The 17,898-nt window shown below is 45.0% G+C and overlaps 1 protein-coding gene across 7 annotated transcripts in view; it reads right to left on the bottom strand.

Moving 5' to 3' along the window:
* The window catches only part of atrx (ATRX chromatin remodeler), a 285,402-nt gene that overhangs the window by 91,082 nt on the left and 176,422 nt on the right, over positions 1-17,898 (bottom strand). For all 7 annotated transcript variants that reach the window (XM_072505740.1, XM_072505742.1, XM_072505738.1 and 4 more), the window contains one exon: positions 16,815-16,915. In XM_072505740.1, coding sequence (XP_072361841.1) covers positions 16,815-16,915 — 101 coding nt within the window. The remainder of the gene's footprint in view (positions 1-16,814; positions 16,916-17,898) is intronic.

Genomic DNA, 17,898 nt, shown 5'->3' with positions numbered 1-17,898 from the left:
GCCCATATATATGCTTGTCAGACAGGACTCTCTAAAGGTTGTGGCACAGTCAGAAGAATGTCTTGAAAGTCCTCACCATTTACTCTGGAAATGTGGAAAATCTCTCAGCGACGTCCTGTCCACAAAAAGCAGGCCAATTACCACCCCATCAATCTACTCTCAATCATCGGGTATTGCCAAGAGTTCTATCAAGCAACATTTACTCAGCAATAACCTGAGTTATCGCCACCTCAAATTGCCTTCTCGTGGTCTCCAGAGATCTTTCGACAACAGTTTCTGTAGTTCCATTGCAACGTTACTTCAAACTAGTTGGGTCTCATTTAGCACTTAATTCAGACAAATAGTATACTTGAAAAATACTTGCTATCTTTTCCTATCCCAACTGCTGCTTTATATTTCAAATTTTGTATCTGTACCAGTGAAATAACAACACTGGAACTAGCATCAATTAATTTAGTTAGCTCACTTTCCCCTACTACACCTGTAGTAGCTTTTTTCTCCAGCTCGAACTTGAATCTCAGTAAGTAACCTGCTTCATTTTGCCGACCATGCTAAATTTCATCCTCATTAGATAGTTGGTTCCTTTATCTGAGCTCCAGTGAGACATCTGGTCCTACTGGCATAACCCCATTATCAAGATACATGCTTCTGAATTTGCTCATTCTACCCAGATATGTTTTGCTCCCCAAGGTAATTTTTGCTCGTGCTATGTTCTGAATTTAAGAAGTATACAAACATACAAAAGGACCAACAGGCTCACCAATGCACTCAGCAATTAGGAGAGCAAAAAGAGGCCATGAAAGGATACTGGCAGGCAAAATAAAGGAAAATGCCAAGTTGTTTTACAAGTACATTAAGGGTAAAAGGATAACTAGGGAAAGAGTAGGGAACATTAAGGACCACAGTATATATTTGTGTGAGGAGCCAGAAGATGTAGGTAGTATTCATTCAGAACCCTTTGCACGGTGTTCACTTGAGAGGGACATGTCGGGACAGAAATTAGGGAGAAGGACTGTAATAAAATTAACATACCCAGAGAGGAGGTTCTGAGCTGTTTGGCAGGCTTAAAAGTAGGCAAATTTCCAGGGCCAGATTAAATGTTTCCCAGGTTGCTCAGTGAGGCAAGGGAGGAAATAGCAGGGGCACTGCAATTTTGAGAAACAGAATGAATCTTCATTTGAACAGTCAGCATTGTTTTGTTAAGGGGAAGTCATGCCTGACCAACTTGACTCCAACATGGGAGACTGATGAGTCAATGGGGAACCCATGGGATCCAAGGAAATTTGGAAAATTGGGGACATGATTAAGATGTGTACAATTATGAGGGGTATAGATAGAGTAGGCAGGAAGAAACGTTTGTCATTGGTGGAGGGATCAATGACCAGGGGCATAGATTTAAAGTCCGGGGCAAGAGATTCAGAAGAGATGTGAGGGAAAACTTTATTTTTACCCAAGAGGGTGGTGGGAATTTGGAACTCGCTGCCTGAAAGGTTAGGGGAGGCAGAGACCCTCATAACATTTAAGAAGTATTTAGATGTTCACTTGTGATCCCAAGGCATACAAGACCATGGGATAAGTGCTGGAAAATGGGATTAGAAAAGTTAGGTGGTTGTTTTTGACCGGCACAGACACGATGGGCCGAAGGACCTTTTCGGTGCTATAGGACTCATGATGTTTTAATCCTTTGCACTACATTCCCAAAATAGTCATGGCAATTCACCAGGGAAGCAGAAAGAGGGAAAACAATTTATGGTCAATTTCATCCTTGTTCATCTGGGAACTAACCTACAAGACTGGGGGACAGGATTGTGTTTAAGATATGCGCACCCTCAGCATACCAGACTAAATTTTTGTTTTTGCCTAAAGGGCAGGTTGTTAAATTTTTTTACAAAACAAATTTAGTGTACCCAATTATTTTTGTTCGAATTAAGGGGCAATTTAGCGTGGCCAATCCACCTATCCTTCACATCCCTTTGGGTTATGGGGGTGGAACCCATGCAGACACAGGGAGAATGTGCAAACCCCATGCAGATAGTGACCCAGGGCTGGAATCCAACCAGGGTCATCAGCACTGTGAGGCAGCAGTGTTAACCACTGCGCCACCGTGCCGCCCAGGCATGGCTGTTAATAAGGTTAAAAAGTGCCGCAGGTGATTCTTCAGATGGCTGCAGCATACATATAGAACACCTTGAAGTGTACTCAGAAAGTAGTATGTTGTATTTCAGTTGTCACCAATGTGTAGTAGGGCTTATTGTAGTTGTGCCATTTTGCAGATTACAAGGCTCAAGGAAAATCTATTTGCATTGCTTTCAATGATTGGTAAAAGTTTTAACCCAGGGGCCAAGCAGCTCTAATTAAGCTACTAGCTACAGGTGTCTATCATCAAATAACACACTTATCTACAACACACACTCCAGCTCCAAGATCACAATGGAAAATAAGAGAATAAATGCTGCCATTAATTAATTCTTTCGAAGTGATCTCAGGAAAGCTTTGTCCTGAAACCATGCCAATTGATATCCTAATGGGCCTTTTACTGATTGGCAAACAGTGACTAGTGGGCTATCGCAGGGCTCTGTGCTAGGACCAACTGTTCACATTACATATTAATGATTTGGACAAGGGAACTAAATGTATTATCTCCAAATCTGCAGATGATACTAAGTCGGGTGGGAGGGTCAGCGGCAAGGAGGATGCAGAGATGCTTCAGCGGGATTTGAACAAGCTGAGTGAGGGGCACATGTATGACAGATGCAGTATAATGTGGATAAATGTGACGTTATCCGCTTCGGTAGCAAAAATAAGAATGCAGATTATTTGAATGGGTGTAAATTGAGAGGTGTATGTTCAGCGAGACCTTGGTATCCTCGTGCATCAGTCGTTGAAAGTAAGTGCGCAGGTACAGCAGGCAGTAGACAGTTAGCCTTCATAGCGAGGGGATTTGAGTATAGGAATACAGATGTTTTACTGCAATTGTGTAGGGCATATGTGAGGCCACACCTGGAGTATTGTGTGCAGTTTTGATGTCCTTAACTGAGGAGGGAAGTTCTTGCTATGGAAGGAGTGCAGCAAAGGTTTCCCAGGTTGATTCCTGGGATGGCGGGACTGTCATATGAGGAGAGACTAAGTCGGTTTGGATTATATTCATTGGAGTTTAGAAAAATATGGGGGGGGGGGGGGGGGGGGGGGGGGGGGGTGGAATCTCTCTGAAGCTTATTAAATTCTAACAGGACTAGACAGGGTAGATTCAGAAAGAATGTTCCCGATGGTCTTAGTTTGAAGATAAGGGACCTTTTCAGACTGAGGCGAGGAGAAATCTCTTCACCCAGAGTGGTGAATCTGTGGAATTTGCTACCAGAGAAAGTTGTTGAGGCCAAAACGCTGTGTGATTTCAAGAAGGTATTAGATATAGCTCTTGGGGTTAAAGGGATCAAAGGAGAAGCAGAAGGTTTTATTTTTAGTTAGGGCATCATGATCAGCACAGGTTTGGGGTGCTGAAGGGCTTGTTCCTGTGCTGTACTTTTCTTTGATATGGTGGGGGAGGGGTGTAAGTGGGGTCAGGGTATTGAACTTGATGATCAACCACGATCGTAATGAATGGTGGAGTAAGCTCGAACGGCTGAATGGCCTCCTCCTGCTTCTATTTTCTATGTTTCTAATCAATGATGCACTGGCTGACATAAGACCGAGTGCCTCTATTCTTCAACTTTCGCTAAAGATTTGCATGGCTGTCTTTCACAGATCTTGGCCCAGATTTCAGACAACGGCAAAGTGATGTGCTTGCTGCTGATCTCTAAAGGTAGCTACCCACCACGACCTCCCAATATCTATGGATTTCCCCTCTCTTGACATTAGTTTGAACGTGGGGGCCAAGTCAAGGGGATCTCCAGACATCCAGCAATATTGATATTATCAAGCAGGGTAAGGAATCAATTACACCAAAAGTATTTCCAAACAGCAAACCAGGAAACTAAATGGAATCATTAGCAAAGGAGAGAATGTGGCCAGAGAGTAGACAATGGTAATGCAGATGTAATTATCCGGATTTTCAAATGGTCTTCGATATGGTGCCCCATAAACAGATTAATGAATAAGATTAGAGAATGTGGAATCAAGGGACAAGTGGCAGAATGGACTGCTAGCTGGCTTCAAAACGAAGTACAGAGTGGGAGGAAAGGGTAGTTATTCAGAGTGGTAGAAGGTGGGAAGCAGTGTTCCACAAGGATCAGCACTGGGACCACTGCTGTTCACAAGTTACATTGCCAAAAACATAATTTTGAAATACATAGATGACAATACCAAACAAGTGGGCAACACGGTAGCATAGTGGGTAGCACATTTGCTTCACAGCTCCAGGGTCCCAGCTCGATTCCCGGCTGGGTCACTGTCTGTGCGGAGTCTGCACGTCCTCCCAGTGTGTGCATTGGTTTCCTCCCAAAGTCCAAAGATGTGCGAGTTAGGTGGATTGGCCATGCTAAATTGCCCTCAAGTGTCCAAAAGGTTAGGTGTGGTTACTGGGATAGGGTAGATATGTGAGCTTCAGTAGGGTGCGCTTTGTAAGGGCCGGTGCAGACTCGATGGGCCGGATGGCCCCCTTCTGCACTGTAAATTGTATGATTCTATGAATACTGCAGAAGGACTGCAGCAAATTACAGGAGGACATTAATAAATTTGCAGAATAATCAAATAAAGTTCACCACAAAATAATGAGATAGAACATTTTAGTGCGTAGATGATGGGGTCACTTATTATTTGGAGGGTGCAAGTCTAAGTTGGGTAGAGGAACAAAGGAATCTCAGTATCATGGAAACCCTACAGTGCAGAAGGAGGCCATTCGGCCCATCGAGTCTGTGGCACCAATCCTGTAAAAGAGCACTCCACCCAAGCCCTCTTCCCTGTCCCATCCCAATAATCCCTTAACCTAACTGACACATCTTTGATACCAAGGGGGAATTTAGCATAGCCCATCTTTGACTGTGGGAGGAAATCTGCACACCAGGGAGGAAACCCATGCAGACAAAGGAGAAAATCTGCACAATCATCAAGGCTGGAATTGACCCACATCCCTGGCACTGTGAGACATCAGTGCTAACCACTGTGCCACCATACAACGTACAAATATATCAATCACTAAAAATTGTGCCAACGGGAAAATTAGACAAACATTCCCTTCGGGAGAAGGGAATAGATTGATATAATGCTAAATTTAGATGAGAAACGATGGAGGAGGCTTGAATGGAATTTAAATACTGGAAAGGGCCGATTGCCCCAAAGGGCTGTTTCTGTGTTGTATGTCTATGTATGTAATTCTATGAAATGAGTAGACGGCACTGCTGTCTCACGGCGCTGACAACCCATGTTCAATCCCGGCCCAGGTCACTGTCCGTGTCGGGTTTGCACATTTTCCCCGTGTCTGCGTAGGTTCCACTCCACAACCCAAAACGATGTGCAGGGTAGGTGGATTGGCCATGCTAAATTGCCCCTTAATTGGAAAAAAATGAATTGGGTACTCTAAATTTATTTTAAAAAGGCGTAGACAGGGGATGACAATAGATGTTACTTCAAATGCTTTCTAGAAGTCCATATAAACTCCCTTATAAGAGACTTAACTGAAGTTGTTGGAATTGGAGGCAGGTTACTACTTTAGTTAGGAAAGTGGGTGAGCCATAGGAGGCAGGAAACAGGGAAAAAGGGAAAGCACTCTAATTGGAAGTAAGTGACCAAGGGCGTTCTGCAAGAGGAATCAGCCTTTCAGCATGCACCTTGTCAAGTCGCCTCATGCGCCTCGTCAAGTCCTCTCATGCTGGAGCAGGCCACAGGCTGCAGGGTTGCTGGGAGAGGTGAGTGCATATTTAAAAAAGACTTCAGTTCCTGAAGCAGGCCTATTGGCTCATTGGAAATCAGGCAGGGTACAAAAGGTGTGGCAGGAGTGCCTTTAGAAACGGAGTGCTGACTGGAACAGAGTGAATCTGAGTTTAGGTGAGTGCTGATTGGAACAGCGTGCATCTGAGTTTAGGTGAGTGCTGATTGGAACAGAGTGCATCTGAGTTTAGGTGAGTGCTGATTGGAACAGAGTGCATCTGAGTTTAAGTGAGTGCTGATTGGAACAGAGTGCATCTGAGTTTAGGTGAGGGACTGAGTTCGGGTGAGTGGCGAGAGAGGGCTGTGTTTTTGTGGTGTTCGGGTTTATCCTTGAGGTTCTATGAAAAAAAAGAAAAAAAAATTATTTAAATTAATTAACTAGTTGAATATGGCTGGACAGGTGATGTGCTGTTGCTGTATGATGATGGAACTGGTGGACCCCATTGAGGCCGTCAGTGACCACATCTGCAGCAAGTGTTGGCTGCTCGAGGAACTTCGGCTCAGAATTGATGAGCTGGAGACCGAGCTGCACACACTGCGGCACATCAGGGAGGGGGAACATTACCTGGACGCTTTGTTTCAGGAGGCAGTCACACCCGGTAGAATAAGTACTGTTAATTCGGTCAGTGGTCAGGGACAGAGTGGTGTGACTGCAAGGGAGGTAGGTAGGGGGATCCTGAGTTTAGGAGTCGAGGAGCCTCAGCCCTTGACCTTGTCCAACAGGTATGAGGTACTTGCTCCGTGTGGATGAGGAAGAGGGCTGTAGGGAGGATGCGTTGACTGACCACTGCACCGTGGTACAGGAAGCCATTCAAGAGGGGGGAGCAAAAAGACAAGTGGTAGTTGTAGGGGATTCTATAATTGGGGGATTGATGGCATCCTTTGTAAGCCAGATCGCATGGTATGTTGCCTGCCCAGTGCCAGGGTGAGGGACATCTCTGATCGGCTTGAAAGGATTTTGGAGAGGGAGGGGGAGGATCCAGTTGTTGTGGTCCCACTTTGGGACTAACAACATAGGTATGACTAGGATAGAGGACCTGTTTGGGGATTATCAAACACTAGGGACTAAATTAAAGAACAGGTCCTCCAGGGTTATAATCTCTGGATTACTACCCGAGCCACGTGCCAATTGGCATAGGGTAGAGAAAATTAGGGAAGTTAACACGTGGCTAAAGGAGTGGTGCGGGAAAGAGGGAATCCATTTCATGGGGCATTGGCATCAGTACTGGGGCAGGAGGGACCTGTACCGTTGGGACGGTCTTCACCTGAACCATTCTGGGACCAGTATTCTAGCGAATAGGATAAATAGGTTGGTCACAAGGACTTTAAACTAGCAAGTTGGGGAGGAAGGGAAGGGTAAAGCTATGGATAGTATAATGGTTAATGGAGAGCAAGGCAGCAGGTTACGTGACAGGTTATTATGTAGAGATATGGGTTCAAAGACAAGGAAAATTAGGACAAAGGGTAAGAGGAAAAATAATTTGCGAAAAGTTACTGATCAAGGTGTTAGGATTCATAACAAAGACATAAAAAACAGCATAAGTGTACTTTACCTGAATGCTCGTAGTATACGGAATAAGGTGAATGAGTTGATGGCGCAAATCATCGTGAATGACTATGATTTAGTGGCCATTACTGAAACATGGTTAAAAGATGGTCACGACTGAGTTAAATATCCAAGGGTATCAGACTATACAAAAGGATAGAATGGACGGTAAGGGCGGTGGTGTAGCTTTGTTGTTTAAGGATGGCATCCGGGCAATAGTAAGGGATGATATTGGTGCTATGGAGGACAATCAGGAATAGTAAGGCGAAAAGGTCACTGATAGGAGTAGTCTATAGGCCACCAAATAGTAACAGGATGGTAGGGCAGGCAATAAACAAAGATAACGGATGCATGTAGAAATGGTACAGCGGTTATCATGGGAGATTTTAATCTGCCTGTCGATTGGTTTAACCAGGTTGGTAAATGCAACCTTGAGGAGGAGTTTATAGAATGTGTCCGGGATAATTTCCTGGAACAGTATGTAATGGAACCTACAAGGGAACAAGCGGTCCTAGATCTGGTCCTGTGTAATGAGGCAGGATTGATTAATGATCTCATAGTTCGGGATCCTCTTGGAAGGAGCGACCACAATATGGTGGAATTTAAAATACAGTTGGAGGATGACAAGGTAAAATCAAACACTAGTGTTTTGTGCTTAAACGAAGGCGATTACAATGGGATGAGAGAAGAACTAGCTAAGGTAGACTGGGAGCAAAGACTTCATGGTGAAGCAGTTGAGGAACAGTGGAGAACCTTCACAGTGATCTTTCAGCGTTCAGGAAAGGTTCATATCGACAAAAAAGAAAGACGGTAGAAAGGGGAAAAATCGACCGTGGATATCTAAGGAGGTGAGGGAGAGTATCAAATTGAAGGAAAAAACATACAAAGTGGCAAAAATTAGTGGGAGACTAGAGGACTGGGAAGTCTTTAGGGGACACAGAAAGCTACTAAAAAAGCTATAAAGAAGAGTAAGGTAGACTATGAAAGTAAACTTGCTCAGAACATGAAAGCAGATAGTAAAAGCTTCTACAAATATAGAAGACAAAAAAGAGTGGCTAAGGTAAATATTGGTCCTTTGGAAGATGAGAAGGGAAATTTAATAATAGGAGACAGGGAAATGGCTGAGGAGCTGAACAGGTTTTTTGGGTCAGTCTTCACAGTGGAAGACACAAATAACATGCCAGTGACTGATGGAAATAAAGATATGATAGGTGAGGACCTTGAGATGATTGTAATCACTAAGGAGGCAGTATTGGGCAAGCTAATGGGGCTAAAAGTAGACAAGTCTCCTGGCCCTGATGGGATGCATCCCAGAGTGTTAAAAGAGATGGCTAGGGAAATTGTAAACGCACTAGTGATAATTTATCAAAATTCACTAGACTCTGGGGTGGTCCCAGAGGATTGGAAAGTAGCAAACATGACACCACTGTTTAAAAAAAGGAGGTCGGCAGAAAGCGGGTAATTATAGGCCGGTAAGCTTAACTTCGGCTGCAGGGAAAATGCTGGAATCTATCATTAAGGAGGAAATAGCGGGGCACCTGGAGGGAAATTGTCCCATTGGGCAGACGCAGCATGGGTTCATAAAGAGTAGGTCGTGTCTGACTAATTTGGTAGCATTTTTTGAGGACGTTACCAGTGCAGTAGATAACGGGGAGCCAATGGATGTGGTATGTCTGGATTTCCAGAAAGCTTTTGACAAGGTGCCACAAGGTTGCTGCATAAACTAAAGATGCATGGCATTGAGGGTAAAGTGGTAGCATGGGTAGAGGATTGGTTAACTAACAGAAAGCAGAGAGTGGGGATAAATGGGTGTTTCTCTGGTTGGCAACCTGTAACTAGTGGGGTCCCTCAAGGATCAGTGTTGGGCCCGCAGTTGTTCACAATTTACATAGATGATTTGGAGTTGGGGACCAAGTGCAATGTGGCAAAGTTTGCAGACAACACTAAGATGAGTGGTAAAGCAAAAAGTGCAGAGGATACCGGAAGTCTGCAGAACGATTTGGATAGGTTAGGTGAATGGGCTAGGGTCTGGCAGATGGAATTCAATGTTGCCAAGTGTGAGGCTATCCATTTTGGGAGGAATAACAGCAGAATGGATTATTATTTAAACGGTAAGATGTTAAAACATGCTGCTGTGCAGAGGGACCTGGGTGTGCTGGTGCACAAGTCGCAAAAAGTTGGTGTGCAGGTGCAACAGGTGATTAAGAAGGCTAATCGAGTTTTGTCTTTCATTGCTAGAGGGATGGAGTTCAAGACTAGGGAGGTTATGCTGCAATTGTATAAGGTGTTGGTGAGGCCACATCTGGAGTAGTGTGTTCAGTTTTGGTCTCCTTACCTGAGAAAGGACATATTGGCATTGGAGGGAGTGCAGAGGAGATTCACTAGGTTGAAGCCAGTGTTGAGGGGATTAGATTATGACGAGAGGTTGAGTAGACTGGGACTGTACTCATTGGTGTTTAGAAGGATGCGGGGGGATCTTATTGAAACATATAAAATTATGAAGGGAATAGATAGGATAGATGCGGGCAGGTTGTTTCCAATGGTCGGGGAAAGCAGAACTAGGGGGCATAGTCTCAAAATAAGGGGAAGTAGATTTAGGACCGAGTTTAGGAGGAACCTCTTCACCCAAAGGGTTGTGAATCTCTGGAATTCCTTGCCCAGTGAAGCAGTTGAGGCTGCTTCTTTAAACGTTTTTAAGAAAAAGATAGATACCTTTCTAAAGAATAAAGGGATTCGGGGATATGGTGTACGGGCCGGAGAGTGGCGCTGAGTCCACAAAGATCAGCCATGATCTCATTGAATGGCGGAGCAGGCTCGAGGGGCCAGATGGCCTACTCCTGTTCCTAGTTCTTATGCGCCTTGTTTCAATAAGATCATCTCTTATTCTTCTAAACTCCAATGGGCACAGGACTAACCTGACTGAACAACTTTTCCTCATAAGATAGCCCCCTCAATCCCAGGAATCAGTTAAGTGTACAGTCTCTGAACTGCTTTTCATGCAATTGTATCCTTTAAGTAAGGATACCAAATCTGTACACAGTACTCCATATGTTGTCACACCAATGCAGTGTACAACTGTAGCAAAACATCCCTGCCTTTATACTAAATGACAACATTCCAATTGCTTTCCTAATCACTTGCTGTGCCTGCATACTAATCTTCTGTGATATATGTACTGGGACACCCAGATCCCACGGTACGCCAGAGTTCTGCACTCTCTATGTAATATGTTACTTTTCTATTCTTCCTGCCAAAGTTCACATTTCCCCACAATATACACCATCTGCCAGTTTTTTGACCTCCTCACCCAATCCATCCATATCCCTTTGCCGAGTAGTGTCCTTCGCAACTTACTTTCCTGCTATGTGAGTGATGAGCAAATTTAGCAACTATATATTCAGTCTCTTCATCCAAGTCATTGATATGGATTGCAAATAATTGAGGCCCCGCTGATACCTTGGCACTCCACGCGTTACATCTGCCTACCTGAAAATGACCCATTTGTCCCTCCTCTCTGCTGCTCGTTAGCTACCCTCTACCCATGCTACTATGTTACCTACTGCACCATGAGCTCTCATTTGGTGTAGTAACCTCTTGTGACACGTTATCAAATCCACCTTGCTTGTTACTTCCTCAAAAGAAATGAAATTAGTCAAACACGATTTCTCTTTCATAAAACCATGCTGGCTTTACCTGATTTCATCAAAGTTTTCCAAGAGTCCTGCTAGAACCTCCGTCATAATAGATTCTAACATTTTCCCTCTGGCAAATGTTAGGCTAACTGGCCTGTAGTTTCCTACTTTCAGTCTCCCTCCTTTCCTGAATAGGGGAGTTACGTTTTCTTCCAAACTGATGGGACCTTTCCAGAATCTAGGGAATTTTGCAAAATTACTATCAATGCATTTTAGCAGACACTTTCTTTTCAGATCCTAGAATGCAGACCATCAGGTCTTGGGGACTTGGCAGCTTTTAGTTCTAAGAAATTTCTCAGTACACTTTCCCTGGTGATTGCGACCGAGTTTCTCCTCCCTTTCAATTCTTGATTTACAGGTATTTCTGGGATGTTATTTGCATCTTCTACACTATCTGTTCCAACACCTGCCATTTCTTTTATTTCCCATTAATAATTCCTCATTTTGTCTCTAGATGAATAATGCTCACTGTAGTTACACTTTCTTTTTAAATGCTATAAGTTTTTTAAGCTAGATTTCTCTCATACTCCAATGTAATCCTCTATTTTTTCACAAGGCCAGTTGTTAACTTTAAATCAGAGGTTAAGGGATTTTTGTTAACTAAAGATTAGAGGGATAAGAGACAAAGGCTGGGCGAGTAAAGTAAAATTACAGAGCAGCCATGATCTCACTGAATGGTGGAACAGGCACAGGGGCTGAATTGCCGACTTATGTTCCTAGGTTGGGAGGTCATGGCTTATACAAACAGTGGGTGCTCAAAAGGCATTACCAACCAAGATTCACTTGTGGCCATCTAAAATGGCCACCTGCAAAGGATGATGGGAATTGTGGTCAGGTTGGGACACAGACAAGACACAGCTTGTGTGTATTTGCAAACAACCCAGACCTATACAGAAACTTGCACCTGCTAGAGGCCACTCACAGGTCTCCCCAAGACAATGGGCATCAGATTGAAACAAACATTAGTAGCTTATTTAGAAGCGCTTACGTGCCTTGAACAACAACTAGGACCCGCCCAGCCCACAAGGTACCTGCACCTAATTGGCCAGAATCGATTAGGGTGATTGAAATTCTATCAATCCATTGGATCCCTACCTGGGATTACCCAAAAGAACGCAAAAGATCAGAGGATAAGAAGAACTGCTCAACCAACATTCTGCCTCTTTTGGGACCGGCTTCTGTGTACCAACTGCAGCAAATCGACCAGCCCAGCTCAAGGACCCGCAGTCTCCACCTGAAAGACGACACTTAGCCTAGACGAACCAGACAACCTCCAGCCGCCACACGTAGGGAACCAGATAAAAGCCTCCTCTAAACCTGCACACGGTCACTTGGAAATTAAGTAAAGGTCATTTAAACTGCTAGATATAGTCTAATGTGTAGTAGCGTGTAAGTTATTAAGCATAGAACTAACCATATGTTTGATAATAAACTATAATTGTACTAAATACTAGTTGTGTGGTCAGTTGTCCAATACACGGAACGCACCCGCATATTGTGGTTATTAATAGTAAAGTCAACACACTGAAGCCCTCCAAATAGTTTCATGTTACCAGACTCAATTGAACATACATAGGTAGATACATTTGACATTTTGCTCTTCTCCATCTCACTTTTTGAGACTCTCATTAAACCAATAAAGCATTAAGTTATTAGGATGCAAATTCGGATGGAGTGTCAATTCAGATGGATTGACACTCAGGCCACAGTTACCCAGGAGTTGAACCAGGGGCTGGTTTAGCACACTGGGCTAAATCGCTGGCTTTTAAAGCAGACCAAGCAGGCCAGCAGCACGGTTCAATTCCCGTACCAGCCTCTCCGAACAGGCGCCGGAATGTGGCGACTAGGGGCTTTTCACAGTAACTTCATTGAAGCCTACTTGTGACAATAAGCGATTTTCATTTCATTTTCATTTCAAGTGGTTTCAATTCTTCTTTTTCTGGTTAACTATCGATATGACACAGTTGGAACAATCCGCAGTTTGCAATTTAAATTACATTTTCAGTTTTCCAGTGCAGGACATTGGCCCATCGGACGTCTGCACTGCCTGGGGTGGGGGTCCCAGCACAGACAGCACCCTGGAACTCGGAAGGTACGGTCCAATATGTTGAAACAAATGAATGCCCATTCGCAGATGACGAGCAAGAACAGATGTAGAAACCAGAATGGATGTAAATGAAATATTGAAACAATAGTATATGAACATTTAACTTCAACACAGTGAACCCCAAGAAGCTCACGCTTAATATTAGTCTCATGCATCCATCATTTAACTTTATTTCTTTGCTAAAAATTTACAATAAAACATACTCGGCGATTACAGTCTCGGACCATGCCCCATACTGGGTAGATTTGTGGCTTGGGAAGGAGAGAGGGCAGCGTCTGCTGTGGAAACTGAACGTGGGGTTGTTAGCGGACGAGGTGGTTTGCGGGCGGGTAAATAAGAGTATCCAGAACTATTTGGAAACAAACGACACGGGAGAGGTATCGGCAGAGACGGTCTGGGAAGCCCTGAAGGCAGTTATTGGAGGGGAATTTATATCGATCTGGTCCCATAGAGAAAAGAGGGAAAGGGCGGAGAGGGAGAGTTTGGTGGAGATACTCCGGGTGGATAGGAAGTATGCGGAGGCCCCGGATGCAGGGCTCCTGAGAGATCGGCGCAAGCTTCAGGCGGAGTTTGAATTGTTGACCACAGGGAAAGCGGTAGAACAGCTGAGGAAGGCTTGGGGGGGCGGTGTATGAATATGGGGAGGCGAGCAGGATGCTGGCGCACCAACTTAGGAAGAGAGACGGCCAGGGAGATTGGGGAAAAAAGAAAAATGAGGGTAACTTGGTCTCAGATCAACTGAAGTTCTTAAGGAATTCTACAGCAAAGTATATGAGACGGAACCCCTGGCGGGTGCGGAAGGGATGAGGCAATTTCTGGACCAGTTGAGGTTCCCGAGGGTGGAGGAGGGTCTGCTGAAGGGGCTGGGGGCAGCGATCGAGATAGAAGAAATTATTAAGGGGCTGGAAGGCATGAAGTCGGGCAAAGCTCCGGAGCCGGATGTCTTTCCGGTGGAATTTTTAAAAACAATTTCCAGGTGTTGAGCCCACTGCTGATGAAGACCTTTAATGAGGCAAGAGAGAAGGGAATCCTTCCCCCTACAATGTCGATCTCACTCATTCTGAAATGGGAGAAGGACCCTGAACAGTGTGGTTCTTCCAGGCCCATCTCGTTGCAAATGTGGATGCCAAGCTATTGGCTAAGATCTTGGCCACGAGGATAGAGGATTGTGTCCCGGGGGTGATAGGAGAGGACCTGACTGGATTTGTTAAAGACAGGCAACTTAATGCTAATGTGCGGAGGCTTTAAAATATTGTTATGATGCCCTCGGAAGGAGAGGAAGCAGAGGTTGTGGCAGCGATGGATGCAGAGAAAGCTTTTGATCGGGTGGAGTGGGAGTACCTGTGGGAAGCGCTGGATAGGTTTGGGTTTGGTGAGGGCTTTATCCGGTGGGTGCGATTGCTGTACCAGGCGCCTGTGGCAAGCATGCGCACGAACCGGCTTAGGTCGGAGTACTGTAAATTGCACCTGGGGACGAGGCAAGGGTGTCCCCTTTATTATTTGCTCTAGCCATTGAGCCATAGCATTGAGAGCTTCAAGGAACTGGCAGGGGCTGGTCGGGGGGGGGGGGGGGGGGGGGGGGGGGGGGGTGGAGGAGCATCGGGTCTTGCTCTACGCGGATGATCTCCTCCTGTATATTTCGGATCCACTGGAGGGGGATGGGGAGGTCATGCGGATCTTAAGGGAATTTGGCAGTTTCTCGGAGTATAAATTGAAAGTGGGGAAGAGCGAGTTGTTTGCGATCCAGGCTAAAGGACAGGAGAAGAGACTGAGGGAGCTGCCGCTGAGGAGGGTAGAGAAGAGCTTTCGTTACCTGGGTATACAGGTAGCCCGGAAGTGGGATTTGTTGTATAAGCTTAATCTGACCCGGCTGGTGGAACAAATGGAAGGGGACTTTAAAAGCTGGAACATGCTCCCGCTGTCACTGGCGGGGAGGGTACAGACCGTGAAAATGACGGTCTTCCCCAGGTTCTTATTTGTATTCCAGTGCCTTCCCATCTTCATCCCGAAGGCCTTTTTCAAGCGGGTTAATAAGATCATCTCGGGATTTGTGTGGGCGAACAAGACCCCGCGCGTAAAGAGTGCGCAGCTGGAACGCAGTCGGGGGGAGGGTGGGCTGGCGCTGCCGAAATTTTGCAACTACTACTGGGCGGCCAACATTGCCATGATCAGGAAGTGGGTATTGGGGGAGGAGTTGGCATGGGAGCGGTTGGTGGCGGTGTCTTGCAAAGGCACCAGTTTGGGAGCGCTGATAATGGCACCTCTGCCATTCTCGCCGGCCCGCTACTCCACAAGTCCGGTGGTGGTGGCAGCACTGAAGATCTGGGGGCAGTGGAGGAGACATAAGAGGGTGGAAGGAGCGTCGGTCTGGACCCAGATATGTAATAACCACAGGTTCCTGCCGGTTAGGATGGTTGGCGGGTTTCAGAGTTGGCAGAGGGTGGGTATTAGAAGGATGGTTGCCTGTTTATAGATGGGTGCTTTCCCAGCCTGCAGACGCTGGAGGACAAATTTAAACTGCCGCCAGGGAATGGCTTTAGGTATCTACAAGTACGGACCTTCCTGAGGAAACAGGTGGTGGCCTTCCCACTGCTGCCGCCATGGGGGATACAGGATAGAGTAGTGTCCGGTACCTGGGTGGGGGAGGGGAAGGTGTCAGATATCTACCAGGAGCTGTCGGAGGCAATGGTGGAGGAGCTTAAAGGCAAATGGGAGGAGGAGTTAGGAGGGGAGTTGGAGCTGGGTCTATGGGCGGATGCCCTAAGTAGGGTCAATTCCTCCTTATCATGTGCCAGGTTCAGTCTAATACAGTTTAAAGTGGTACACCGGGCACACATGACGGAGGCGAGGATGAGCAAGTTTGTCGGGGTAGAAGACAGATGTGCAAGGAGCCCAGCAAACCATGTCCATATGTTTTGGGCATTCACAAAGCTTGAAGGGTTCTGGCAGGGGTTTGCCAGGGCAATGTCCAAGATGCTAGGTACACGGGTGGTGCCGAGTCCAGAGGTGGAGGTCTTTGGGGTGTCAGAAGACCCGGGAGTTCAGGGCGTGAAAGAGGCAGACGTTCTGGCCTTTGCCTCCGTGGTAGCCCGGAGACGGATCCTGTTAATGTGGAGGGACTCGAAGACCCCGAGTGTAGAGATCTGGGTTAGTGACATGGCTGGGTTTCTCAGCCTCGAGAAAATAAAGTTTGCTTTAAGAGGATCAATGTTAGGGTTCTCCCAAAGGTGGCAGTTGTTCGTCGACTTTCTTGGGGAAATTTAATTTAAAATGTCGGCAGTAGCAGCTTTCCGAGGGGGGGGGGGGGGGGGTTTAAGTGTTGTGTTTGTTAGTTTTTGTGTGGTCTGTGAAGATAGAGTCGTTCGGGGAAATTTCTATTTTTGCACTATGTTAATGTTTAACGTTTATTGTTCTTTTTTCGGTTTTTGTTATAAAACTTTACAAATACTTCAATAAAAATATATTTTTAAAAAAATTTACAATGAAACATTCCCGGTTAAAAGTACCTTCACCAATTCAGAATACAAACTGCAGGGCAGCCCCAAGGATTACATGTATGGCAAATCAAGAAAACAGTAAATCAAGAAAGCAATTAATTTAAAATTACCTTTATAAACATCAGATTTGTCTTCTGACTTTTCTCTGTTTGCCATCTCCAGAAAATCTTCAATTAAATCCAATGATATGAGTGACTGGCTGAAAACAAGTCTGAAATAGGATACATATTAATGTTATTGCACCCAACAAGAAAAAAAAAAAAGAATGCCAATTCTACCCAATTACATTCAACTTTTTGATTCCTTTCAGATGCTTCAAGCATTTTTCATTACTAGAATGCTGGAATGGGGGGGGGGGGGGGGGGGGGGGGGTGGACGGGAGGAATAAAAAGAGGACAGTTATAGAACAATTGATATTTTTGAGTAATGCTAATACTGTTGATAAATGTTTTTCTGTGCTCATTTTGCCATACAGAAATTAGTGAAAAAATTACCTTCCATATTTGGATTGGTACCTGGGGAAGAAAGGTCTAACCAAGCAACATAGTGTAATTTGTACTACCACTAACATGTGTCATGCCTGTTTTTAGAAACAGTCCACCTGGAGGTTGCTTGGACTTCAATTTAAACGCTTCTCAAGACTTTACACAAGGTAATATGTGGAACAGCTGCAGTTTTACAAAGAACTCAATCTATAAATATGCACTCAATAAATCCACAGGGAATTGCAATATAATTTTCAACCCCAAATAATTCTTGACTTTATATTCACAAGACTGGAAACTGCATGCCTTTCAATCTGATGGCAGGGGATTTGAGCCCCAGGACAGGCCGTCACTTGAGCACTTCTGCTGCTGCCTTGGAGCATGCTCTGGCACGTTCTTGGCCAGATCACTAGATATAGCATATACAGTGCCGCATCATCCAACATAGTCTACCTTGGGAGATGAGAGACTAGAATTGGCAGCTAACACTTATTCGCCCAGAAAAAGCAGCCACCAATTATTTTTCAACTGCTTCAAGGCAGTTAAGACAATTGAAGAGTGTGCCTGCCTCAATAAATATTCCATTGCTCCACATTTTTAAATGTATTTCCCCATTTACAAAATGCATATAAAGTCACGCGTCCTTGTAACATAGTAAACTGTTGTACATCTTGAAAATTGCAAAGGATTGAAAAAGGTTAAAATGTTG

This window comes from Scyliorhinus torazame, chromosome 5, assembly GCF_047496885.1.
Source record: "Scyliorhinus torazame isolate Kashiwa2021f chromosome 5, sScyTor2.1, whole genome shotgun sequence".
NCBI classification, from domain to species: Eukaryota; Metazoa; Chordata; class Chondrichthyes; order Carcharhiniformes; family Scyliorhinidae; genus Scyliorhinus; species Scyliorhinus torazame.
The sequence above is the reverse complement of the archived record's forward strand: the minus strand, read 5'-3'. Positions and strand labels throughout refer to the sequence as shown.